General features: G+C 57.0%; 7 protein-coding genes across 7 annotated transcripts; 4 read left to right on the top strand and 3 right to left on the bottom strand.

Annotated features, from left to right (window-relative positions):
• The first annotated feature begins 6867 nt into the window (after positions 1-6867).
• On the top strand, positions 6868-8339 carry GGS23DRAFT_567794 (uncharacterized protein). Its single transcript, XM_051516364.1, has one exon. It carries the CDS (start codon positions 7121-7123, stop codon positions 7718-7720), a length of 600 nt encoding a protein of 199 aa, XP_051371726.1. The 5' UTR covers positions 6868-7120; the 3' UTR covers positions 7721-8339.
• A 948-nt stretch (positions 8340-9287) lies between these two features.
• Positions 9288-10394, bottom strand: GGS23DRAFT_48195 (uncharacterized protein). The gene has a single exon (XM_051514312.1). The coding sequence runs from the start codon at positions 10153-10155 to the stop codon at positions 9490-9492; it is 666 nt and encodes a 221-aa protein (XP_051371725.1). The 5' UTR covers positions 10156-10394; the 3' UTR covers positions 9288-9489.
• A 711-nt stretch (positions 10395-11105) lies between these two features.
• Positions 11106-12783, top strand: GGS23DRAFT_48172 (uncharacterized protein). The gene has a single exon (XM_051514311.1). The coding sequence runs from the start codon at positions 11713-11715 to the stop codon at positions 12430-12432; it is 720 nt and encodes a 239-aa protein (XP_051371724.1). The 5' UTR covers positions 11106-11712; the 3' UTR covers positions 12433-12783.
• An 806-nt stretch (positions 12784-13589) lies between these two features.
• Positions 13590-15846, bottom strand: GGS23DRAFT_48163 (galactose oxidase). The gene has a single exon (XM_051514308.1). It carries the CDS (start codon positions 15583-15585, stop codon positions 13753-13755), a length of 1833 nt encoding a protein of 610 aa, XP_051371723.1. The 5' UTR covers positions 15586-15846; the 3' UTR covers positions 13590-13752.
• Positions 15847-18985: 3139 nt separating this feature from the next.
• Positions 18986-21802, top strand: GGS23DRAFT_567781 (FMN-linked oxidoreductase). The gene is made up of 3 exons (XM_051516363.1): positions 18986-19379; positions 19443-21347; positions 21418-21802. Exons 1-3 carry the CDS (start codon positions 19150-19152, stop codon positions 21503-21505), a joined length of 2223 nt encoding a protein of 740 aa, XP_051371722.1. The 5' UTR covers positions 18986-19149; the 3' UTR covers positions 21506-21802.
• A 772-nt stretch (positions 21803-22574) lies between these two features.
• On the top strand, positions 22575-24481 carry GGS23DRAFT_567778 (B-cell receptor-associated 31-like protein). The gene is made up of 4 exons (XM_051516362.1): positions 22575-22878; positions 23073-23158; positions 23225-23377; positions 23496-24481. The coding sequence occupies exons 1-4, from the start codon at positions 22858-22860 to the stop codon at positions 23869-23871; spliced, it is 636 nt and encodes a 211-aa protein (XP_051371721.1). The 5' UTR covers positions 22575-22857; the 3' UTR covers positions 23872-24481.
• Positions 24482-24543: 62 nt separating this feature from the next.
• On the bottom strand, positions 24544-27141 carry GGS23DRAFT_48044 (DUF1479-domain-containing protein). The gene has a single exon (XM_051514298.1). It carries the CDS (start codon positions 26627-26629, stop codon positions 24770-24772), a length of 1860 nt encoding a protein of 619 aa, XP_051371720.1. The 5' UTR covers positions 26630-27141; the 3' UTR covers positions 24544-24769.
• Positions 27142-27218: the final 77 nt, after the last annotated feature.

Raw genomic sequence — 27218 nt, 5'->3', positions numbered from 1 at the left:
GTCTACCGGGGGGGGGGGGGCGCCAGGTTGGTGATCGCTGCGGTGACGTAGGTGCGTCGGGGTAGCTGGGAGGGATTCCGACGTGATGACCCGAGCAAAGCCGTGCACCTAAGCCGAGCGAGAGAGGTTGGCAGGTAGACCCAGGCAGATACTGAAGAGTCTCTAGGAGACCGGAGACAAGGCAGGTGAAGCAGGTAGAGAGCGCAGTTCCGGTGGCCGGTAAGACAGCCAAGGTTGCCGGGTTGGCGAAGAGATCCCGAAGGATGAGTCAAGCAGTAATAAGTACGACGCCGGTGTGCCGCGCACCAACGCCACTTACAAAAGGGGGGACCCTATAGAATGACTCCGAAGCACGAAACACGAGACTTTCTTCCCGGACTTGCCGTGGAGCGTGCCAGGGTATTGATAACAACGATAATGTACGCAGGCCGCGATCGGGAGGCTCCGCTGAGGAAACCAAGGCAGAGAGCAACGCCCCCGCCAACGTCGTGTGCACGATGTGAAGATGAAGCCGAGGTGGGATTAGCTCGGCTTTTGCCCGCCTGGCGCTAGAGTTCGCCGCGGGGTGGATGCGAAACACGGGAAGTGAGGTGTCGTCGCGCCGTCGCTCTAGCAGCTCTCGAAAGGATCTCGGAGCCGGATCAGGGCAGCTCGTAACCCCAAAGGTCGGAATCCCGTTCTGGCGGAGAGAATGCCGACGCGGAAACGGGAGAAGCGGGAGAGTTGATCTAGGGAGGTCGATGGGGGCGAGCGGGTGCAGGCAAGTAAGTCCCCGGAGCGTCGAGATCGCCGTCGACGCTGGCGCGCCTGCTGGCGTGTTATCAAAATTACGACTTAGTCAGATCCTGCAGCATCTCCTATCGCGAGAGGTCACACAACATCTAACCCAGACGGATGAATGGGTGGATGTCGACGGGGACGGAGCCGGCTAGGGTGAGATGACGCCGGGGTAAGGGGTGAGAGAGACGGAGGAACGCGCGCACAGGCGCAAGGGAGTCGGCCAGTCGAGGGAGCGTTGTAGTGGTGGTGGTTTGGTTCGAGGGGAGCCTCGTCGCCGGCCGCGATTACGCCGTCGCAATGCCGAAATCGTGGGCTGCAGGGTTTCGGAGAGGGAGAGGACGGACGGGAGAGGGAAGAGAGAGAGAGAGGGCAGAGACGAGAGGTTGTGTGCAGGTAAGTTCGGTATGCGTGGGCATGCAGGATGCATCTGCGTACTTCAACGCGATCGATGCACAATACCTACAACACAGCCTGTGATGTAATTCTGTACTTACTGCTGCGCAGAGGCGGAAAGCGTGGGCTGTCTAACACGAGCAATCAGACCCGACAATTAACTTGGAGTTAATTAGAGAGCAACTAAGCTGCGGATATTCCTTACCTACCTTCGTCGGAAGTATGAGTAGACTCACTGCCTACCTTACCCTTGGCCCTCCCGCTCAACGACCCGGGATATACCATACGTGACAAGGTCTATGGAACAGGCTCTATTACATTTCGGGCACGCGCGATAGGACGAGACCAGTTCGTGCAACGCTAAGCACATCTGAGATTGTCACCGAGCTACTCGCTAATTACATGAGCCTAAACCGCCAATGTCAATGCTAACGCCCGTCCATCCTGCTATCGTCTCTCTGTTGCGGTCCCGTGTCACCTGGACTTCCTGGGACCGGGGTACGGAGGGAATGTTTGTCCCAGCGTCTTCTCAACATCGCCCGGCATGTACAGAGTATCCCGACCGACAATATGGTGTGTGTACCTGCTCATATACGTACCCTACGCGATGTGCTACCGATAGGTGAACTCCCAAGGTGGGCTGGACACGGAGAGGCAGCCATTGTCGCTATGAGACCTAGAGGCAGGCAAGGTAGGTATAAGTGGGAACGAAGAAGACGTACGTCCGGTGTCTTCGTGCACGGTACCCTTGCGACTGGAGCCCGCTGGGCTAACTCCACCGGTACCGATCATCAGACGCCCGTAGCGAGCAGGTATCGTCAGTTTTGGTGATGGGTGACGAATGGGCCCCGTCGCCGGGGAAAAGACTTTGGGGATCGAGGGATTGCGAGGGAGTGTGGGGGGCATGCGCACACAATACCTGCATACCTGCATACCCGCCTAGGTACTGCACCCTTTGCGTATGTGCCTACGCGTGCGCGTCCGTGTGTGAATATATATAGGTATATACAACTATGTGTATGTGTATGTGTATGCGTGTGGGTGGTGTGTGGGTGGATAGGTGGCCATGTCTCACTGTCGGTTATCGATGTGATGTGCGTCTAGTCAATGTATGTGCCTACTGTACCTCGGTATGCAAAAGGGAGAGGCATGTGTGTGCATACACACACATCTGGATGTCCCATTTTCGTCACCCCAGAAAAGCCGTTCGATAACCGACAATCCGCGACCGCGGGCAGGGATGGCAAAGACTCCTCCCGAGGTTTGTTTCGACATAGTACCTACTATACCTACTGCGCACGCGGTCCCAAAGTCCCATACGACGTATGAGCAGTCAGGTCTTGTGTCACCTCCTCCTCCAGGGTTGAAACAAACGGCCTTCGACGAGCCAGCTATCTCTAGTTCCGGCTCCGGCTCTGGCTCTACGTGTAGAAGCGGACCGAACTCGTTTCTCGTCGGCATTCACGCGGTTCATTCTTCACCCGTCTTCATTATTTCTTGTCGCTTGCTGGTGTGGGTTTCGCTGTGCCTTTTCCTCCCTCCCTCCCTCCTTCTTATCCATCTTCTTCCTTCTTCTCTCTGCCTATATGTAGAGTCGTGCGCATCACGATACGATCGATAACTGCCATGTATTCGTATGTATCCCCGTAATATCCCAACCGAAGCGTCGGAAGAGAGAGGGTGTGAAACTCGCATAGCTGGTTCGAGGTTGCACCCCCCAACGTCAAGTCTCGTAAGGGAATTAAGGTCTAGGCGTGTTGGGCGACAGGCGATTGGGAGCCGATTGAGGCAAGCCGATGCGTGTGGATGAAACCGACAGGGTCCCCTGGATGGCTCGAACAAGGCTTCCGCTCGCCCAGCGTTATCGATTCGCGTCTGGATTCTGGGTCGCTTCTGCCTCTCTTCTTCTCCTCATCCTTTTACCATCACGCATTATTACTATTTAGCAAGCCAGTCTACTGCAATTAGATTCATCCCCATGCTTAAACCATGGACGCCGCGCTAGACTGACGGGTTGATGCACGCGGTAGACTTTCGCTGTCGTGCGGCATAACCTACCCCTCGGTACTATCACTACTGAGGCATGCCTACCTATGTACATTCACGCGCACACACACGCACACAGGTGCATATAGGCGTATGTATATATAGGTATATAGGTATATAGGTCTATTACGTCCATATAACCACTACGCGTCGATTGGCAGACACGATCTGTAATAGATAAGACGGCAACGGATTTGGCCTCTCCTGTTGGCTGCTAGTAAGCGGCATGCACGGCAGGGTGACAGGCGGGATGCGTGCCCGCAGGCATGACTCGGGGGGTTGAATGGCAGTATAAATCAGCCGTATAAGCTCGTTCTCACGTACAGATTGCAACACGATGCGGCCATCAGCAGACAGCGGTGGCGGGAGTAACAGTGGGAAGTAGTGGCGGTAGCCTTCCCGACTCATCGCGGAATGGTGGTATCGCGAAGGCAGGTCGGGCATATACATTGTGATGTGATGCTTTCCTACTGCTCGCGCAGCACTGCAGGTCGCATACATGTTCGTTGGCACGCCGACCAACGCAATCGGGACCTAAGTTTCTAACCCTACAACTGTATGTCTCTCTCCCTCTCTTGCTTTCCAGACCAGCTGCACGGTATTGTGCCCACAAGCAGCATGGCGATAAGTGCTGGGCTAGTTACCTACCTATACCTACAAGCAAGTGAGGTAGATGGTGTCTAAGTTGTCAGCGGGCTTGTGTGCAAATAGGTGGTTTCTCGTCGGCGGATCGCGACGGTTCGCCAGATATTACCCCGTTTCGGGTTTTATTACGCGCCTCGTCGGACTCACCTGCAATCACATGCCTCTCTCGACTCGACTCAGCCGCGTGTTCTCTGCCTCTCTCGTCGTCTTCCTTCTACCTTCTCCCACTCCCCTCCTGCTACCGCCAATCGATGATGAATCCGATCGAGGCGCCCGTATGTGGGTACCTCGGACACTGTAGTGGAAAGGAGGTATATGCCTAGGTGTTATATACCTAGTAGGTACTTGGTGATATAGCTGCCCACGCGACAGGATTGCCAAGCACCCGAGACTGGAAGACGCGAAGAAGATTCGCAGACCAGCGCTAGCATTCCTGCCTAGGTAACCCATCTTGGACCGAGTGGTCGCCTTCGACATATGCAAAGGTGGGTATATATGTGAGGCATGGCACACCTGTAACCTAACCGGCGTCCCACCCGACGCCGCTGGTAATCTGTCCCTATACCCAATTCACATGTCTCTCCTACCCATCTGTGCCTCGACGTCTACATACCTATATAGACATGCTACTTTAGGTATTTAGATAGGTCTGTACTAATCTCTCTATGCTACTTAACGTGCTACGTAGCATGCTTACCTAGGGATGCTTACCCTAACCTGCGGACAGCCAAGCCGCGCCCTCTGCGATGGTCAACTTTGGATCTTGGCGTCCGTGCGGACCGGACTGGCAAACATCGGTATCATGGAGCCGATTGCCTAAATAGGTAGGTAGGGTTTCAACGCCAGGGTTGTGGGTGATGGGGGGGGGGGGGGTTAATGGGGACCCATGGCATCCCATTGCCTCCCCTTGTTTGAGCTTTTCTACGACGTTCAGCTCTCTGGTTGAATGGTGTTAAAGCCTCATCACGGCCCCAGCTGAAAAGAGAGCAGCGAGATTTTCCCGGCTCTTCGGCCTCGGGTGTTTTCTTGTCTCTCTTTATTTTGTCTTGGTATGGCGAGGAGTAGCCGAGAGCAAACGGTCCCTTGTGCCGGTCGGGAGATACCTGCATCCCCCTACTAGGTATAAGGTATAAAGGAATCTGCCATTCTATCTACCTGATACCTAGAAGAGAACATGTGTACGTACGTACCTTATGCATGCATACACGGAGGAGGATGAGACGAGGAAGACGGAGATGAGGTGTCCTAATGATGTTAGGCTTACGGGTTACCTTGCCTCCTAGACATACTCACACCCATTCCTCACTATCATGCACCAACGCGCTAGCACTTACACTACATACCTACCTACAGTCTTATTAGCTTCACCACGCCTCTGACCAGCTCTACTCGCTGCTGTGCGACGGCCAAGCCATCCGCGGCGGAGCGGCATAATTAGCCCGCAGGAACTCTCTTGTGGCCTCTGTAATTCCCGAGAGAAGCCACCGTGCCCGGATTTCCTCCCGCTCGGTCTCAGTTGCGGCAGGGGGTGAGCAGGAGAGGAAGGAATCAGCAGCATCAGCGCCAGCAAGCAATATGAATAGTGCGACTTGATCGATCTCCCTCTGTGTCGATCTTCCGATCGCGGGAAAGGGGGAAATAATATCATGTTTCCCGGTCCTTTTAGTGATGTCCTCCCATACATGTGCAACGTCTGTGTACGTTCACACACATACGTTGGCGCCCAAGCATAGACCGCAAGTTTTGCACTTATGACGAAAGTGAGGGCTGAGACGAGGATAGGCCCATGATGAGAGAGATGAGGCTTGATGATCAATCCCCGCCCCCTCTCCCCCGTCCCTCGTCCCCGGGCTTCCCACTTTCCCACTGGCTTGGGAAAACTCGCTTGCTCGGCTGTCGCCAGGAGGTATTAGCTAGCTCATCCGGTTATCACCAACTTTCTTCATCCGCTTCTACTCCAGGTTCAAGGCGGTGTGAACTCTCATCCGCATAGACTCGCGGTAGACAGGCGAATATTAATAAAATGAGATTAATAACGCTAGTGGTAGCTGAGGAGAACCATACCTGCCGGCCGCATGTCCCGAGCAGGTTTAGGATGCTGTCATCACTTACACGCTCTCACACCTGCTTACCGCATAGGTATGTATCTCCTTTTCTTCTCGCTCCCTTTCCACCGAACTAAGGATGGTATGCATTTCTCCGGACTTATCGTCGCACCTGTCGCCTCCAGAATAACCATCTGACATCAGCGCCCGATGGATTCCTACGTACGTATATTATAGAGGCGTAAGTGCGCGTATATGCCGTGATGTGCGTGTGAAATGTACCTACAGAAATAGGTAATAGGCATATCACTGTTGCAGCGCCTTCGCCGGATCCGAACCCCAAAGTCACTATTCAACTACCTACATTTACAACCTCGCCTTGCCGTACGGCGCACGGCGGAGATGACGCTTCTCACTCACGGCCAACGTACACCGCCTTTTGCCCGCCGTGGTGGGAAGATCGAATTGCCGTGCCCAATCGCGGACGCCGTCAAGCGAACGCCGTGATGTCCTCTGTTTCTCGACCTCATCCTCCTGCTGATCCCTCCCCTCCTCCACCGCCATGGCGTGGTGTTACGTGTGACGAATGGCGCCCGCGGCCGGAATCCGGTCGGGCGCGGATTCACTCGCTCGCTCATGTCCCCTACCCGTAAGGCTCGTCGCCGCCGCCGCTTGTTCTGTGATACACGCCTCGGTGCTTTGGGACCCTGAAATGGGAGTGTACATAGATAACTGCGTACGACGCGATGGGGCCATATTCCCGCCTTCGAGAGCCTTGGTCGTCCCGCATTTCCCTGGCTTTCCCCCCTCCCCTGGCGCCATATTATAGGTATACCTGACTCCCAGGTAGATATACCCAGGTAGATACATCAATACGTGCAGCTCCTCCTCTCAACCAGTTGTCGAGATCGCCTCGATTGCCCTTACATAGCGTCACTCCACTTGGACATTTTATGTCTAGTCTACGTTTGGGTGGGAACGTGCTGCATTTACCTACTAAGTACATACCTACATACGTAAGCTAATCCGCCGGGGTCGGGATTCTAGATTGGTGGCTCTTGGCTCTCGGGGTCCCCTGCCAGGCTCGAAACCGTTCTCTTTGTCTGGCCGATGTTGTTGGGTGTTGAGTAGGCTAGGTGTTGAGTAGGCTACCTCGGAGGAGTCTACAGAACAAGAAAGGAGTTGCGTATGCCTACGTACTTCCTACCTACATGCGACACACAGATTCACACATTGGCTTGGTCCTCTTCCTCGCCACCCGGAGCGGGCGGGACCCTGCAGGGCGGTATAGGAGGAGGCTTAACCTGTGTATACTCAATATGTACGCATCGATTACCGTGAAGTGGCAAGTCGCGGAGCTGCAAGCCGCGAGCCTCATCACGAACAGCCACTCTCCGTGTCTTCGCCCTGTCGCCTCCGAGGCCCGACCAATGAGCGAGGTGCTATATCGCAACCACCTTCTCTTCCTCCATCTCCCGATTCGCGACCCTGGTCCCTCCTCCGTCCCCTTTTCAAACCGACGGTGGGGATACAAACAACAACAACAACCCTCTCCCTCTCCCTCTCAGGGTTCTAGAAGGCCGAAGCAAACTAGCTGGCGAGCGACGAGCGGGCCCTCACCGAGGGCACGGGCGGGACGAGCGACACGCACCGAGAGAGGGCTGCGTGGGAACGGCGCTACGGCCGACGGTCGAACGCCAATTCTGCAGCAAGCAGACGTACCTAGTCCATGTCACCGCATTGTTGAGCTGGCGGGCTCGCGGCAGGCAGACGGCGAGCGCGGTGGCTCTAGCGTATGCTGGGAGCATTAGGTAGGTTAGGTAGGTAGGTATACGCAGAGCAGCGTGGGAGAGGCTGGTCGGAATTGTGGTCTTCTGGTTTCACTATTATTATTGTTTGGTCATGGATTCCCTGGGGCAGAAGATGGCTTGCCGCGTTCGAGGCGTCTCCGAGCGGGGGCATGAAGACGTAGGCGCCACCTGGCTATACCTACCTACCTAGGTATAGGTATATTGACATGTTATCGTCGTTAATACGGTGGATAGGTATTCGAGGCATGATAGGTATACCTACCTATTATCTGCGCCCGCGACCTACCAAGCACAAGAATACATGCTCGTAGGTTGGTCGGTAGGTGGGCAAATACCTAATATGGACTACAACATGCGTGTAGGTATTAATTAAGCTCGTGTCCGACGACGGCCGCCCGCAATGACGGTACCACGACGGCATGGCTCTGGCGAGACTGCGATCGTTGGCCGTCCGGCCGCGCCGTCGGCTTGGCTCATGTCGCTGTTACTCCATTCTTATCTCATCGTATCTGGTCTCTCTTCCTTTGGCTAAGGTCCCTCGGGCGACCGACGGGTCCCTATGAGTAAGTGTGCGTACCCAAGTGCTGGTGATGTTACATAGGTAGGTGATTGACTGGGCAGGGCCGGTCATCTTACGGCCCAGGTTCTTCGTGGTATGCATATATATGAGTACGTTCGGCCAGTTATTATTAGATCTCTCAATGCCCACCTATCAAAGCACGCTCCGCCGCCGGCGTGGAAATGCGCGCGCTGGATGTCGCCAATGGGGTTAGGTCGGGTGTCTTGGTCGTCTTCGTCTTCTTCGTCTTGGTCGTCTTCCTCACTTCCGTCACACCCCCCCCCTAGCCCCCCCTTAGCACCGCACTTCCACGCTACGTAGGGCAGCAACCGCATGTTTGGGATCACGCGCCGATGAGGCAGGGGGAGGGAAGCCTTCCAGAACTTATGGCCATGGCCTACCAGCATCGTCGCGTCACCATTAACCGAGCCTTGCGACGAAGGCCCACACACCCCTTCGCCCGCTCGCCCATTCATTCACTCATCCTCACGATCCATCACATACTCACACACACACTCACACACACACTCACACACACACCTACATACTCACGCACCTATTACCTATCACACATATACGTCTACCACACATACATGTCTACCACACACCCACCCAGCCACCCACCACACACACGCCAGTATACAAACGATAAGGCGGTAACGGTGGCCCCCATGCATAAAAAACTGCAACCTGCCAGCTCGCAACTCGGGAGCGGGTCGAAGCGAGCGCGCGAGGCGCACACCGATACCAAACCGACGAGGGGCGCCAACCCGAGGCGACGCCAAGCTGCCGGTCACCGCACGTGATACACGGTGCGATGCTGTCCACGCACCTACCTAGGATGCACATCCGTCCAGGCACAAACGGACACACGGCTGATGCCTAGGTATGTACCTTACTACGACGCGCATGATCTGTCACCGCCAGGTTGACGGACGGGACTGATGGATCACGAAAGGCGCGGAAGCGACCGGGCCTGTCAACATGCGCACACATCCCCTGGGAGCTTACGATCCGGCGGTTCCCCGCGGACCTGGCGCCATCGCCGAATGCGCCGGTGCATAGCATTTGGGTCCTTTTTTCCGATGTACGTGTGTACGTGTGCGCGTACGCTGTGCATATACCTACCTATATGCGCGGTGCGCGTGCTCGTGTATGTGTAGGCGTAGACCTGTGCGAACTCGCCATGCAGATGCGGCGATTCCGGTATTCAGATCTTGATAAGTAAGGATACCGTGCCGATTGGTCGACCGTATTCCGCAGGTCGGGGGCAGGCCAGGTCGGGGCAATACCATCTGTCCACCTGACCTCCCCTTCGCGCCTCTCGAGTCCGACCAGACGGGATGGTCTCCCACCCGCGAGGTGTCCACGCCGAGTCCGTCCTCGGCCCTGATCCGAGAAAGCGCGTGCAAACGCCAAATGTCATGATAATCGTACATCCTTGCGCCAACTCGGATCGGAGGCGGGATCGGGGACTGGCTCGGCTCAGGGGGTTCCAATGGAGAATGTCGCTTCTCCTCGGGCGGCGGGGGAATACGATAAGGAGGGGTTGGCCACCTGACGACGACGACGACGACAATGACACGACAGGCCAGTCCACAGGTAGGATCGATTTAGCTACGTAAGGCGAGAGGCCCTTGTCGACACGACCAATGCCTTTGCCGGAGCCATAAGCTGAGCTCCCCATCGAGTCATTGGTCGTCTGATTTTTCTCACTGGCGCCGGAGGGGGGCTTTGTCGCGTGCCCTCCGTCCCCTTCCTCCCTGTGGTGCCCGAACTCGCTACAGGAATCCGTTATACCACCGACGGTAGGGACTTTTGCTTCAAGTTGATCAGGAGGATGGGGGATATATAGGAGGTAGGTATGCATGCACATGCCGTGCTATGCTATGCCTACTAACAGCAAGCGGACTAGGCGGGCTACAGGTGGGATACGACGACGGTGTGTAAGCGCCCATTAGCCGACGCCTAACAACGGCACCAAGACCCCGTATAGACTAGGGTGTGCGAAGGGAGACAGGGAGAGGCAGAAGTCGGCAGTGAGGATAGGCCCAAAAATAGGCACAACAGCAGGTGAGAGAGAATAGAACAGGCAGTGTTTAGCGGGGTGGCCACTGAGCACATTTGTCGGTTTGTCGGGCGGAAGAGGCCGAGTTAGTGGACCAACGACCAAATTACCCCAGCCAAAGCCCGAGAGGTCTTGGGCAACGGCGACCAAACGGCGAGGAGCGGACGACCCAGCCTTGCCCGAAGGGGACTAGGCCACTTTGCAGGAATGTGGCTGGAACACCGTCTGCCGCGTCCCGCGAGGGGGGGTGAGACTGTGGCCGACGCCACAGCCGGCTACGTAATAGCTACCAGCTGATATAGCCAGCTGGCGGCAATAATTCGGGATTTGCTCTGGCCGAACTAGCCACCGGCCACCGGGGGGGGATCGTACCAGCCGGGCAGAGAATGGGCGAAAACGGGCGGAGAACGTGCCATCGGATGGGCTCAGGATCCTGCTCCGACTTTCTCCACGGGACGAAAGGGAGAGAGAACGCGAAGATAAAAATTATTAAGCAATCCAAAAAAAAAAAATACCAGGAAGAAAAGGAGGGAAATTTACGTGTATATACACAGGCACACCTATGTGCTGGAGATAGGTAGGTATGTGTGCATAGGCACTCTCCACGCGCCCTCAGGTACCTACATCCCGCCCTACCAGCTGCTAAGCACCCGAGTGAGGTATATACATAGGCATATGTACCCTTGCGCGTACGGGCAGGGTTGTAAAAAAAAGTTTTTAAGTTAAGTTTTAACGAAACTTAACTTAACTTAACTTAAGTTTTTAAAAATGAAAACTTACTTAACTTAAAAAAGTTTTTGAAAATAGAAACTTAACTTAACTTAAGAAATTTTTCTAAAAACTTAACTTAAAAACTTAAACTTTTTTTTCAACCCTGCGTACGGGGTATTATTGCGTTACTAAGAACCACTTCTTTGAGATCCCGAAAACTCGCCTGGATAAAAATCGTCATCAGTTGCCTCGTGCTTGTTCGCAACCTTACCTCATCTCATATACCTCAACTCCCTTCCCCCGTCTCGCCTCTCTCTTTTCTTCTCCGTCTTCCCACAACCTCGCCCTCCCTTCGGCGCCGCATCCTACGCAGATGCAAACCGAACCACCCTGTTGACATCCAGTGCAGCCTGCGATAACGCCAGCGTAACAAAGCGACGGGCTCTAGTCGATACCCCCCCTTCCGGTTAGGACGGTTAGGACAACCCCGCCGTTCCCATTGACCAACCGAACATCAACGTCGTCAGCACAAAATACCCATGCCCAGCTCTTCTTCTCGTCGCGTCGTCCCCTAAATCAAGATCACTGTGACTGGAGTCTTCTTTGCATAGCTGTACCTGAGCACGCGAGTCACACGAATCGCAACCCGCAATCATGAAGATTATCTCGCCAGAAGAAGAGCGAGCCCACTACCGGGAGGTGCTCACCGGCGGCCTCATCGGCGGTGGCCTCGGCCTCGGAGCCGGGTTGGTCGGTGTCATCGCTGCGTCGCGGCGGTATTCCGCCTTCCGATCGCTAACCGTCCCCTTCCGCGCTTTCCTCGTCACCTCGACCGGCACGTTCGGCGCCATCGTCAACGCCGAACGCTACTCGAACGAGTTCCACCGCGCCAACAACCCCATGAACTTCTACGTGGACGAGGCCCAGCGCGCCCAGGACCTGCTGCGCCAGCAGGAGACGGGCTGGGAGCGCTTCACCACCTGGGGCCGCCAGAACCGCTACTCCATCGTGTTCGCGTCCTGGGTCGCATCGATGGCCATCGCCCTCGGCCTCGTCGGCCGCAACCGGTACCTGAGCACGTCGCAGAAGCTCGTCCAGGCGCGTGTCTACGCCCAGGGCCTCACCCTCGCCGTCCTCGTCGCCAGTGCCGTCTTCGAGACCGCCGACGCCAAGAACGGCACCGGCCGCTGGGAGACCATCAAGGTCATCGACCCCAACGACCCGGAGCACAAGAACATCATCGAGAAGCGCGTCCACAAGGAAGAGTACGAGGGCCAGGACCTCTGGAAGGACATGGTCGCCGCCGAGGAGCGCCGGATAGCCGCCCGCAAGACCGGGGGTGCCACCGAGGCCGAAGCCGAGGACGCGCACTAGGAATGCGGCCACTGCTGCACGCCTAACGGGAGTAAGGATCCTGTCCGAGTAGAATAATTGGTATGGCCAACGCCACGGCGGTATGGCGTCCGGGAAGGGCTAGAACGGCGTAGCTGAGACACGAGTATCCACGTCGATCATAGATGGTCTTCACATATCCCTGTCCCACCACGCCTTTCTCGCGGTTTCGCCCGATGGCTGATGGTGACATTGATTGCCTGCATTAGCTTTGTTCCTTTAGTCGACGTCATGGAGGGGAGTTCCGGCTTGGTAGGGGGTTCCTTGTGGACTGTGGTGTTATCGAATCTTTGAATTTGATTTCCCATCTCGTTTCCTTCTCTTCCCTTCGTGTACAGGGACGTAAAAGCAGGCCGTTCTTCTTCCGCCCCAAAGCGCAGGGCGGCACGAGACTAGTTGGGTCAACAGCTCCCGTCTAACACGTCCGTCTATTCATTTTTGTATGAAAAAGGAAAGGATAAAGTGGCTTCTTGCGAGAACAGTTGCAGTAGGGATGGTCAAGGCGGCGGGCCGAGCGTGAGAGGAAACGGCAAGACAAAAGCGCAACTCGTGCTCTCAACCCACGTTCACATAGATACTATATAGTTAGCGGCTCACAGCTGGGCGATGGGTAGCCGGACGGAATGATGATAGATTACGGCTCATCCATAGTACTATTACAACACATGGGGACTAAGTGCAGCCGATGCCTCTACTGAGAGGAAACCGATCATGCAGGGGTGTGTCGATATATACGCGTACACCGACGTCCGACCCTTTCCTCCCTCTCACCCCTCTCTGGCAACCCCCTTTTGGAAAATCACCTCCGGTCGTCCCGCATCCCGCGCTGCTCCCAACCAAGAAAGAAGAAAAAAAACATATATCCCAGGCTAGAGTCCGCTCAACACATTATGACCAGCACGACGGGCCTGTCCCGACGCGCATTCTAGACGTAAATTACATATGCAGCCCTGAGCCGAACAGGATAGATGCGTAGGCGGATAGATAGATATCTTGGGTGAGTGTAGGCAGGAGGGGCAGGCATGTACGCAGTCGATCTGTCCCCGGGGCGGGCCCGGAGCAGAGCAGACGGGCCCAAAGACACTAATACTAAAGTAACGAGTTCCCCTGCTTCGTAGACCTGTCCCTCCACTATCGTGTGCGTATGCGTGTATGCGTATGTGCATGTGTATGTACTTATGCCGGCTCCGAACCGCAGCTGGCTTCACCAGATAACCAGACCGGGTGGGCGCAAGCCCCAAGAACCGCCTCGACAGCAACCGTCGGACGAGCGGGGGGGGGGGTCGCGCCGGGGGTCGGCGCCTAGACCTCGATGCTGAAGTGGCTGATCTGGGAGTAGTAGGCGTGGACGGCGAGCTCGAGGATCCAGACGTCGCCGAAGACCTCGCCGCCGTCGAAGCCGCCGACGACGACGACGCGGCTGTCGTGCAGCACGGCGCCGTGGTAGCCGCGGCCGCTCGGCGGCAGCCCGTAGACCCGGCGCCGGTCCCACGTCATGGTCACCAGGTTGAGCAGCAGCACGTCGTTCGAGTACTCGTTCCCGTCGTGGCCCCCGATCACGAACAGGTACGACCCCACCAGCGTCGACGTGTGCGACAGCCGCCGGAATGTCACCGGGATCGGCACCGCCCGCCACCCGTGGTGGCCCTCCACGTCGTACACCCACACGTCGTTGAAGCACTCGCCCCCGTCCGAGCCCCCGTAGATGATCAGCTTGCTGCCCACCATGTTCGCCGTGTGGTACCCCCGCGCCTTCGGCCGGCTCCCGTCCTTCGCCGCCGCCCCGTCTGCGCCCCCCGCCGACGGCCCCGACACCAGCTTCCAGCTCATCTTGTGCACGTCCGTCACGTCGAGCCGCCAGATGTCGTTGAGCGCGCGGACCCCGTCGCCCCCGCCGAACACGTAAATGCCGTTCTTGTAGAGGCACGCCGTGTGGGCGCGCCGGGGGCTCGGGACGGGCACTGGGCCAGCACTCGCTGCTGCTGCTTGTGCTGCTCCTCCTCGTCCCCCTCCGCCTGCTGCTCCTCCTCCTCCTCCTCCGCTGCCGCCGCCCGGCCCGGTCCCCGACGGCGGCGCGACGATCCGCGGCCGGTGCCAGCGGTAGTTGACGGTGTCGAGGACGTAGACGTCGTTGTAGTAGGCGGGGCCGTCGCCACCGCCGAAGACGACGAGCTTCTTGCCGACGGCCGTGCAGGTCATGGCGCGCAGCGGCGCCGGCGCGTCGCCGCGCACGGCCGGGCAGCTCCAGTGGAAGGCGTCGGCGTCGAGCACGTACAGCTCGTTGAAGCACGCGCGCGCGTCGCAGCCCCCGAACACGAACACGTTGCCGCCCACCAGCGTTGTCGTGTGCGCGCGCAGCGGCGTGTGCGCAGCCCCGGACGTCGCCGCCCGCGACCAGTACATCCCCGATGACGGCGCTGCCGGCACGTCCGCCGCCGTCCGCGGGTCCTGCAGCGCCGGGAACGGCACGTGTGGGCCCCGCGCCCGCGACGAACTCCCCGTCGTCGCCGCCGACGACGACGAGGCGCCCCCTGCCGCCTTGCTGTGCCGCAACGAGCTCCCTCCCGCCGTCGCTGTCATCGTCGTCGTCCGCCCCGCGATCGCCGATGCTGAGCGTATCGTGCCCGCCGCCCGCCGGCCCTCGGCCCCCGCGTCGGCCGAGGCTGCCGTCGAGATCGAGGTCGTGGATCCGGCCGGCGGATCGTACGCGGCGCCCGTGCCCCCGCCATTATTGGTATGGTTGCTGTAGCTGCCGTTGGGGTCGCCGTGGCGCCGCAGGGTCAGAGTCGGGATGGGGATCGGGTTGGGCGGCGCGGGCGGCGGCGGCGTGGACGAGTGTTGGGGGCCGCTCGCGGAGGACGAGTAGGCGCTGCCTGACTTGGCGGCGGCCGACTGCGACCGCGTGCGGATCGACGGTTCCGAGTTCTTACGGCGGCTCGACGACGAGGCGCCCTGGCTCTTCGACGCTAGGTGTCCCGGCGTGTGGCTCCGGATGGGGGCGGTCGGCGCCCGTGGCTCTGCGGCCTCGCTGCGCTGCTCTGCGGCGCCATCGGCCGTCGGGGAGGTGATCTTTTGGGAGCGGATGACCCTCGACTTGCTGCCGGCCCCGGCGGGCGATCGTGGAGTGTCGGGCATGGTTTCTGGTGTTTCTCTCTTTTTCCTTCGTCTTCTTCGTTGTTCGTTGGTTAGCGGGGGGAGGTCCCTGGTTTGAAAGGCATCGCCTAGAGAAGTAGCGCTCTCTCGCTTCGAGTCCGGAGCGTTCGCGTGTGCGTTATGCGTTAGGTACGTGCTGATAATATGTGTGCTATTATAGCCTTGACAGTCGTAGTCGTCGTCGTGTTCGGTTACGGCGGAGGCGACGGCAACAACGTTCCCGGGCGAAGATTACAGGGGAATGCCGCGTAGCAAGTAACCTGTTGAAAGTAGTATGCGTGGTCTGTCCGCCTTGTCTGCCTCTCCGTCTGTTTGTAACTGCCCGCACGGGTCAATTGCCCGAAACCCAACCGCGGCCCAGCCAATCCCGGCATGCGAGAAGGGTTTTTTTTTTTTCGTCTGATGAATCGCGTAGGAAGGGGAGGAGGGGCGAGCGTGAGGAGGGGAATAGACACGGAGAGACTTGGAACGGTATTAGGACATGGGTGAGACGGCGAAGGGAGAAACTATGGGTAGCTTACACACTCTGGAGGGTGTAGCGGCGGCGATGGCTGCGGCGGCGTCTACAGTAAAGCGGCGGGGGTAACGATAAATACTGCGTATGCGTATGTATGTACCCAGTGTGCTCGGGCGTGTCTGTGTGGAAGCGTGGAAGTGTGGGTGTGTATGTATGCGAGGGGAGAAGGTTGAAAGAGAAGGGATGGAGATACACAGACAGGACCAGACGGAGCGAGAAGAGGGCAGGTAAAGGTTGCTGATGATGGTAATGACGACGGCCTGCAGCCAAGGGCAGTCAATAAATAAAACAAAAATAGACGAGGGACAAGCTCGGTAGTGTCGGTACGGAAAGGATAGAGGGAGCGAGGGAGCGAGGGAGTTGTGTGGGAGAAAGGGCAGCGTGACGAGACAGTGGTAGGGCAGTGTAGCAGCACTACGGGTAGAGTGTGGTGGTAGACGACAATATTAAAATGATGGTCTATCGCCATACTAGGTCAAGGGTTGAAGTGATTGACAGGCTTAGACGGTCTTGAAGACACCCGGGACAGGCCTGGCACAGGCTGGACCGGCGTGACAGGCCACACGAGCATCCCTCGCTTCTCTGCCAACCCCTGCATGAAATTGGGGCTTGTTCTAGAAGGGAAGAGGTGAAGCAGGGCGACGAGCCTGTCAAGTCGGAGACTTTGCGAGTGGGGGGCCCTCTCCTCTCTCCCTCCCTCCCCCCCCGCTTCGAACCCCTGGTCGATAGGGCCGCCTTGGGGGAGCTATATCGGCCACATCCCCGGCCTATAGCAGCCGGTATTGGTTTGATGTGTAAGTGTGCGTTGGGTTGGGTACGATAGCATCATCCCAGGTACAACAACTACATGCAGAATGTAACCTATCAGTCTGTCGACGAATCACATACCTACGCATGTGTCTATATGGTGTGGTATATATGAGATGGCATGGCATGGTATGGCATGCCATGTACTCGTAGGTAGACAGGTAGGTAGACAGGCGGCCAGGTAGCCGGCCTGGCAAGCAAGTAGGGGGTCGTTAGTCAGTCCGTCGTCTATCACCGTACCGAGTAGAGCAACCAGCAGGTCGCTTAGGCAGGAGGAGGTGGCATGCTATCGATCCATCATCACATACCTATATACACATACGTACATAGGTATACGTACTCGGATTGGCTCGATGTAGGCGTGTGTAGGCATACTTACAGGTATATATTACATATCTGTATGCAGGCATGGCGTTCCCGAGGGTGATCTGACAGCCTGGCTGCCCAGGGATGGATGTAAACAGGTCTTTGCCGGTATGGAGAATGGGGGTAGGTGTGTATGCAGGCTCGACGATCGTAACCGGCAATAAGCAGCAGCGAGGGCCTCGATATAGGCAGGTGATGTGTGTCGGTCTGTAGCTATTCCCTACCATTGTCGTCCACCCACACCCACACCCAAACGGCCCTTATACGGTGAACGGCACCAGGGGGGAGGGGTTAATAGATACACATATATGCATGTCGATGTGTCTCTTATGTGTGTGTGGGTGTCTTGGCAATGTGTGCAATGGATGTAGGTATATCGAGGACACGCCAGGCATACATAGATATCGATATATTCTTCTTATGCCGGCGTCCTGCGGAGTCTGCTAGAGATAGTAATAGAGAATCGGAAGAAGGCACTCGGTGTCAAGATGACGCGTAAGAAAATTGATCTTTGGGCTTACGAGATGCACTCGATGAGGATGGAGATCTTCGTCGGCACATGTGTATACCTATATTTCGTGACAACGGCATAACTCTCAGGCCAGCTTCAGCCTGTCTTGCGGGCACTAGCAAGGCGGGTTCTGAGAGCCGAGAAAGAGGCTCGACCTCTTCCCTCTTATGCCGTGCCACAGGGCCGCATGGCATGTTGGAAATGACGAGCGTGATACATTGCGTTCTCGTCACCTGATATCATCGGGGTTAGATCCTACTGGCGATGTTCGGTGCGAGTATGAGTATGGGTTGCAGGCAGGTAGTGGTGCGAATTGGCTAGGGAACCGGCGACATCCTGTGGCGACGCGTAGGACTTCCGAGGACGAATCGACGACGACATACACCCTATCTATCTACTACTGCGACTCAACGGCGGGATCCATCCGGCGACGCTAGAAAACACGATGAGCCCTGTTAGATTGGCAGCTGGATTCCACAAATCTGCCCGTCCGGGGTTAGGTGGTTAAGTAGCGGTCTTTTGCCCGTCCACTTTCTCCAAGGCAACGAGGATCTCCCGAGAGGATCGCAGGTAACGAGAATAAAGCTTGCTAGAGGACTTTCCGGACCCGTACAGGTTTTGCTAGGTGCTAAGGGGTAGAGCCGCGAGAAGTGATGATGGGTGGCCGGGACCGGCGATGTACTACATAGGTACCTGGTAGGGATGGTGTTTTAGGCAAATTCTGCCGGCGAGAGATCAATATAGACGAGAATATTGCCGAGTCGAGGTATATATGACGAGACGCGACATGTTATAGGATATAGAACACCGAACATATGGAAGCGGTGAGGTTGGAGGAGTAGGACGGACAGCAGAGGGAAGATTGTACGGCGTGGGTTGACGATGGAAAGGAAGGCCGGGGGATGGAATTAAAACCACAACAAATCCAAGATACGATGCAGGTTAGAAAATAACCTTACCGATAACCGCAAAACCTTAATACGCTAATACCGAAGGTTGTATTACCTAATACGTATGGGTGGGTGGTGATGACATGGAGAGGCAGTTCTAAGCGGAGGTGGGAATCTCTACGAGGAGAAGCGAGTAGGATGTACCTAAGTACCTACGTAGGTACCTATACCTTTAGGAAGTGGTAGAGTCGCCCCGCCTGTAGTATGTAGAGGTACCTACGAAAAGAAGAAGAGAAAAAAAGAGAACCAAATACAAATAAAAACATCCATCTCTAAAATAATCGCCAAAAGAAAAACCAGAGAGGAAAAGAGCTTAAAAAAAAATTCCCTTCAGAATCGGTAGAATTCCTGCCTCCATCTCGTTCATCCCTCTCCTAGAGACAACGCCTGCGGAAATGGCAGAGGGGGATGCCGTCACCGAGAGCCAGCCTGCGGGCAGTCTGGCCGACGCGAGGAACTCGCTAAAACATCCTGGTGGTGAGGGAGGTCCGTCAGATACTGGTGAGGTCGGTGGTCCCGCAACTAAGAGACAGAAGCTCGACCACGACAAGACCGAGACTGATCAAGAGCACCGACAATCGTCACCGAAAGAGAGAGTCGACGGTGTTGCGCCAGTGAAGGCCGAGTAAGATGACCTAGAGTAGCCCCCCCTGATTAGCGCCTCCCTAAACTGACGGCAACGGACTAGATACCTCATCAGCAACGGCGATGATGGCGAAGCCCCGAGGAATGAGGTTGACAACGGTGCGATGGTAGCTTCCGTCGCGACGGGTGAGCCTGCCGGTGATAGTCGAGCCTCTCCCGTCGGCTCCAATAAGAAATGGAAGAACCGAAAGAAGGAGAACGGTCAGAACCAGAACCGCTCCTACGGCCACTTCGAGGATAAACTGCGCCTGTGCACCAGTGTTACCTACAGCAACGAGTTTTCGCCCAAGCCGTGCAAATTTGGCGAGAGGTGCAAACTATGCCACGACTTGCGCAAGTATCTCCGGGAGGGCAGACGTGACGACCTAGACACCCTCGGCGGCAAATGCCCCATCTTTGAGAAGTATGGCCGGTGCGTTTCCGGGTGGAAGTGCCGCTTTGTCAAGAGCCATTCTAAGGAGGTCGAGCGGGGCGACGGGCGGAAAGAACTCATCCTCCTTCAGGCTCCCGACGTGCCAGCGTCCACTGAGGACCCGGACCAACGGCCAGGAATTGTCAACGTCGCAACTTCCGATAACAAGTGGGATCTAGCAAGAAGAAAGGTCCCCTTCGAGAAATCCGAGCTCTACATCAAGTGGTTAGAGAAGGAGACCGAGCTGACGGGGAAACTATGCAACCGGAAGAAGAAGGGAGAAGAGGAGCTAGAGGATGCCGACGTCGAAGAGCTGAGAGCGCAGTTTGTAGACCCACCGCTGAAGCCATCAGAGAAGAGGAAGATTTACTTCGGGAGGGAGACGCCGGTCCTGGCACCTTTGACAACCCAGGGCAACCTGCCCTTCCGACGGCTGTGCGTTGAGCTGGGGGCCCAGGTTACGTACTCGGAAATGGCCATGGGTATGCCTCTAGTACAGGGGCAGAAGGGCGAATGGGCACTTATGAAGGCGCACGAGTCGGAACTTGCCCCCCCTCGATACAGCCCTGGCAAGGACGCGGTTGTCAAAGGGTACGACAACGCAAGAGATCTCAAGTTCGGCGCCCAGATCTCGGGCAATCAGCCGTGGGTGGTGATGAAGGCGACGGAGGCTCTGACCCGCTTCGTTCCCCACCTGCGAGTCGTAGATCTCAACTGCGGGTGTCCCATCGACCTGGTTTACAAGACGGGGGCCGGGTCTGGTCTTCTTGACACGCCTAGCAAGCTGGAGAAGATGGTGCGGGGCATGAATGTCGTTTCCGGAGAGGTCCCCATCACGGCGAAACTGCGAATCGGCGTCCGAGACGAGAAGCAGACGGCTAGTAGGCTCATCGAGAGACTCGCCTTGGGCGGCCGCGACACCCGAGACAGGCTCGGTGCCCCGGGATGCGCAGCGATTACACTGCACGGGCGGAGCAGGCAACAGCGATACACCAAGAAGGCTAACTGGTCGTATATCGCCGAATGTGCCGCGCTCATCAAGTCGTACAAGAACATGGCGGACGAGCTGACGGATACGGCCCGAGGGCCGGACGAGAGCACGCAGGCGAACACAGCCGACGGGAAGGTGTACTTCATCGGCAACGGCGACTGCTACTCGCACGTGGACTACCTGGACCACGTCGACAACTCCGGGGTCGACACCGTGATGATCGCGCGGGGCGCGATGGTCAAGCCTTGGATCTTCGAGGAGATCGAGAAGGGGCAATACCTGGACAAGTCGGCATCCGAGCGGCTGGGCTACATCGAGAAGTTTGTGCGCTACGGCCTCGAGGCCTGGGGCACGGACGAGCTGGGCCTGGGCTTCACGAGGCGCTTCCTGCTCGAGTGGCTAAGCTTCACCCATCGCTACGTGCCGCTCGGCATCCTGGAGCACCTGCCCCCGAGCCTCAACGACCGTCCGCCCCGGTACCGGGGACGGAACGACCTCGAGACTCTTCTTGCCAGCGATCACTACAAAGACTGGATCAAGATTAGGTATGCAACATCTTCTCCGCCTCACCCCTCATATCCCTTCCGGCACAAACGAGCTAATACGGGGGGCTAGCGAGATGTTTCTAGGCCCTACTCACCCGGGGTTCCAGTTTCAGCCTAAGCACAAGTCCAACGGCTACGAGATCGACGCCGAGGGATAGGTAATAGAAACGTACGTCGGCGTCGTCCCTTTAACTTACCTCTGGACCAGAAGGTCCCCTCGCACACGATACACATAGTCCTTCAAGGGATTTCTGGGGTTTATGGCACAGGTAGGTATGCATTGTGCATGGCATGCATGTAGGGAGGTATATCAGAAGCTCGATAGGCCGGGTAGCTAGTCAGCACAGGACACGTAGATGCCAGAAGAGACAGGAATGCATGAAAGGCAACATGGCCAACCTGCATGGGTTCAAGAGCGCCCTCTTTTACGTGACGCGTCCACCCTATTTACTACGGAGTACTTCCTACGCGTATGTAAGTACCTATATATACCTACCAATTCAGACCCGTCGGTGGCGCAGGCGTGTATGAGTGCATACGCGGCCGGTGGCTTCGCCCCGAGGGTTACCAGGAGGTTACGGGCCAGATCCCATTCTGGGGCTGGTTAAATGTGGCGCGGGACAGCGCGGTAGGGTATGTGGTAAGGTATGAAATGCTAGGCAGAAACGTCCAGGTTGAATTTCAAGGGCGGTAGCGCAGGGAGAGGGACGGAGGAGGAAGAGATACCTAGAGAGAGAATGGAGAAGCCGGAGAGGATCTCGCTCTAGACCGAGGCTGGTGAGGGGTGGATGGTGTTGAGGTTGATGGCTTGATATACATAGATGATGATGGCTTCAACTGGATGTATCTTGAGGTTGTCGTGTCTATTCTTTCTTATACCTACCTAGGTACTTGGGTACATACCTATATAGGTATGTGCGTAGGAGCTGGGTGATTGGAAGAGGTACCTAAGTAATATGGCTAAGAGGTTCTAGATACCTACAAGTGCATAAACTTGTGAAGGTGGCAACAGCATGGGTAGGTAGGTACCTAATGTAGGTACCTAAGGTAAGCACATACACCACCTTTCCAGGGTATGCCCATGTACCTAGGTAAGTACCTACCTACGTAAGCAACGCAGGTTTATGCACCTAAGTAGCTCATGTTTATGCACGTATCCAGAGGGCTGACGTAGTTGATTTCCATCGCATCCACCCTCTGCAGCTCTTGCCCCGCCATCCAGGTGTGGCCAACTGTACTTCCCATAACAACAGCACGGCGGGGCCACCTCGCCTTTCCCCCTTTTTTATTGATTTATGCTGATCCAGGTAAAGCCCGTCATTGCCGTTACCTTCACTACTCCATCCCACCTTTGTCGCCTCCCCCCAGCAGAGAAGAATCGCCCTCTCCCGTCTCTCCCTCTCATCAACGCCAATATACCAAAATCCTCTTCGTCCTCTTCCGTGACAGAGTCTACCAGACTATACCACAGTTTCTCTCCCAGGCGTCTCGTCGCCATTGACACGCCAAGATGACGCTCTACTACACGCTGGTATGTTTATACCCCTCCATCATAGCAACAGCAGCAGCAGCAGCAACAACAACAGCAACAACAACATCCAAGCCATCTGCGTCGGCAAAGCTGGACCGGGCCCTTCCCCCGCCAGCATGGTGATAGTCAAGATTGAGGTCGCTGATGTAGAGGCGGCCACTATCTCTGCCCTGGAGCTAATGTTTGGTGCCCAGGTCTTCGTGCTCCTCGTAGCCGAGATGTCGCTCTTCATGCTCCTCATCGTCCCCATGCCCTTTACTGTCCGCAGGAAGATGTTTACGTACGTCAATTCTCCTACCCGACGAGGCTTCGAGCTTCTGCTAACAGCTCCTCTCCGCCATGGCAGCTTCCTGTCCGAGAACACCATTGTTGCCAAGCTACAGTACTGGTTGAAGATCACCTTCGTCTTCATCCTCATACTCTTCCTCGACAGCGTCAACCGAGTCTACCGTGTACAGCTCGAGCTAGCCGCCGCTAGTGAGGCAAGTAAGGGTGCTGCGTAGGTTCCCCGCTCTTCTCCTCTCCCAATTATTTCCCCGACGTCGAAATCCCGAATTCCTGGCGGCTGCAAGAGAGGGGGGCAAACGTAATGCATAGATCTAGCTGACGTGACATAGAGCGGTCATGGGCCACGAGCGTCTCGAAGTGCAGGCCCGCAAATTCTATAGCCAACGCAACATGTACCTGTGCGGGTTCACGCTGTTCCTGTCGCTGATCCTTAACCGCACCTACATCATGATCCTCGAAGTGCTGCGGCTGGAGGAGAAGGTTAAGCAGTACGAGGGCACCGACCGCAAGACCAAAGAGAGCGAGAAGCTGGCCGTCGCGGGCAAGCCCGGCGAGATCGCCCGCCTCCAGGCCGAGATCGACAAGCGCGACCGCAACATCGAGACCCTTAAGAAGCAGGCCGAAGGCCTCTCCCGCGAATACAACAATCTCTGCGAGAAGTACGGCGAGACCCTACCCCCCGCCGGCACGCGCAAGGACAAATAAAAGTATACGAGGCCTACCACTACCTCGATCTCCTCCCACCCCGCTCAACGAGTACTTATCCTGCAAGGCATAGGGTATTATTTATTTTACTTTCTCCACCGTGGTCAACGAGGATAGGTTAGGGGTATGAGAAAAAAAGGATTTCGGAATTTTCGTCAGTGGCGTCGTCTAGGAGAAGGGGGCCCTCGGGCTTCTCCAAACTCCGAGGGCATGTGGTACTGATATGGGAATAAGTCTGAAATAGATGGAGAAGGGAGAGGACAGGGATATTTCTTGTGACTCGGGACGGGCGAATTGACCCCATCGCGGCATCCAATATGAGACTCAAGACGTGGTGTAAGCGTGATTTTACACGGAATCTGATGGCCCCCTCCCTCCCTGCCTGTGGCATCGCGGGATCCCACTCCGTTGTGTGTAGGTATGCTATGCTATAGAGGGTGAACATGCAAAAGTGTGCTTATACACAATCCTCACCCCTTTTTTTTTCTTTCCTCCTTACGTCTGTCCCGCTCTGTCTACTTGGCAGTGCACCACCGCTCTCATCGATAATCAGCTCTGTCTGCCCGCCCGTATTAACCCCCTCCCGGAAAGACAGGCGCCTGCTCCTGATGCAAAAAGATAAACCAGACAAATGAACTATCTTTCTCTAGCCGTGGAGTAGATTAGCATTATTATATACGTGTGTTCCTATGCCTAGTCCCACCGGCTATAAAAACCCTTTGATGTATCCTGAACCCGGCGCCCCCGACCTGCGGTTATGCCGTGTCGTAAAGAAAAGCATACATAGCCTGCTCGCGCCCAGACGTCCCGAAAATCCCTGTACCTGCGTAGGCAGATAGTCGTTACAAACCCAGAACCCCCAACCTCCTGAGCGTGTTGGCGGCACACCGGTCGACTATTAAGTGCGCTTCCCGCCCTTTCTTCGGTACATCGTGTCGAACCGGTCCGGGAACAGGATCCCGTTCGCCTGCCGCAGGAGCTCGCGCTCGGCGCGGCTCCCCGTCCTCCGCCGCCGCCGCCTCTTCTTATCCCCCGCCGCCGCGCCGTCGCAGTCCATCTTCCTGTTCTTCTTGCCGCAAGCGTTACCTCTATCCGTTTCCTCTTCCTCGTCGGCGTCGTTGTCGTGGTGGTAGCCCTGCCCATCCCACGGCGATAGGCCCATGCTCCGTAGGCCCTCCTCACCCCCCGCGTCGCTCACGTCCTGCACCCCGGCGCGCCCCAGGTACGTCTGCTCACCCCTCAGACCACCTCCGGACCCGCCGCCGCTTATCCTACTGCTGCCGCTGCTACTGCTGCCACGGCTGTGGCTGCTTCCACTAGCACCACTGTAGTAGCTCTCGTGATCTGGGGCAGGACGACCGAGAAGAAAGGCTCGACGCTGGCGCGCGAGGTATAACGCATTGGGCAGGGTGAGTGGACAGGCGGGGACGTAGAGCGCCTCTGAGGCGATTCCGGGGCCTCGGTGCGGCCCAGACGTGGGCGCCCCCGCGACGTATGCCAGGTCCGGGTGCCAGACGACATAGTCACCAGGCTCGACGACTGGGATGGGTACAAGGGTGTGCGCCAGACGTAGGTGCGGGTGCAACGTGTCGCTGACGAGCTGCGACCCGCAGCCTGGGACGGCGCCGTGGATCACGCTGTCCGGCGGGTCACGGAGACGCCAATTTCCCCCGTGCAGCAGGGGATCATCGCCGTTCCCGTCGTTCGCGGCATCTAGAAAATTATGAGTTAAGGGAGACGGGGGCGAGAAGTAGAAGAAAGGCCGTAGGAGGATGTACGCAGTCGCTAGCCGGAGCATGGGACAAACGCGCAGGAAAGGGGCTTCGGTGCTAGACCAAGAGGATGGGGAAGATGATGATGATAGTGATATAAGACCTTGAAACATGCGGAACATGCTACAAGAGTTGGCACCGTTATACAAGTCTGAGGTAGCGTTGAGCCGGGCGGCCGCGTTCCAGGGGTCGTAGGCTTCCCAGGCGCCCTCAAAGATGCGAGCGTAGGTGCCCGCGCGCCCATACCCGTCCGGCTCCCACCTCTCGACGCTGCCGCCGTCTATATGTGGATATCCCACGCTCGAATTTGAGGTTGGGGCGGGGATATCTTCTGGCCGTCGAATGTGGATCCGGTCAGCGTAGGAGACGGGGTGGTCGCCACTCACGAGGATGTCGTCTTCCTCGCCATCGTCGACGTCGATATCAGCCTCACCAGTGCAGCCCCAGTCGCCGTCTCTGTCTTCAGGAGAGCACCGCCAAGTGGCGCGCATGAGGAAGCGTTGGGCCTCGAGGACGCGCGAGTCGGCGCGGGCCTTGACCTGGCCGGGACTCCAGAATACCTCGAGCAGGTGGGGGTCGTTGGTGCCCGCGGCGACGGCGTCCCGCGCGGATACCTCGTTATGGCGGAGATATTCGGCGGTCTCGTCGCGCCAGGCGAGGGCGACATTGGGTGGCACGACGCCGCGGATGATGGCGACGCCGCGTTCGCGTAGGGCGGTGGCGAAGGCGGCAGCCTTGGCCGGGTTGTGGATGTCGAGGGAATCGATCTCGGGTATGATCTGGGACCCAGCGGACACACTGGCCGCGACGCGGTCCGACTCCTCTCGCAGCGCCGCCAGGAGCCGTGAGAAGGACGAGGTGATGGCTGCCTCGCGCCCGGCGATTAAGGAGGCCTTGACCCTAGCGAAGCGCGGGGGCAGAGGGAGTGGAGTGGAAGTAGGGGATGAGGACGAGGATGGTGTAGAGTGGGGGAACTCGACGGCCATTGCAGTTATTATCTAGCTATGCCGAGAGCGTGGAGGTTGGTGAAGAGAAGAAGGAGGGAGGTCTAGGATATAACTTGCTCTGGTTCTCTGGATGGATAGACATGTAGGTAGGTATATATTCCAGATAGGACATTCTCAGGGGGGGGGATCCTGCTTTTCGAATACTCAGCTTCCTCGCCAATTTGCCTGTCCCTTTCCCATTCGTCCCGTCAGATATCACATAGACGAGCGGGTGGATAGGTTGGGTAGTGCACGAGCAGAGACGGCCGATCTACGGGAATCATTCTCGCCGCGTGCAGAGGGAGATGCCAACGGCATGATATCCGTCTACTGCTGTCCTACGTCCTACGCGCAGGTATCGCCGGATGGTGGTGTAAGTGGGAGAGTCCGTGGGGGGCATACGAGAAGGACATCGGTGGTGGGGGGAGGGGAGAAGGGGGGGAGGAGGATAGACAGAGGCCTTGCCGTATCCAGCCCAGGACGGATTGGATGCCAGAGCTAGCGAGGATGAGGACTAAAGCGACGCTGTCTTCTGGACGTTGGGACCCGGAACATGCAGCAGGCGATGCCGGAGATTGACGAAGCGAGG

This window comes from Durotheca rogersii (genome assembly GCF_024521655.1).
Source record: "Durotheca rogersii strain YMJ 92031201 chromosome Unknown GGS23scaffold_10, whole genome shotgun sequence".
NCBI classification, from domain to species: domain Eukaryota; kingdom Fungi; phylum Ascomycota; class Sordariomycetes; order Xylariales; family Xylariaceae; genus Durotheca; species Durotheca rogersii.
The sequence above is the reverse complement of the archived record's forward strand: the minus strand, read 5'-3'. Positions and strand labels throughout refer to the sequence as shown.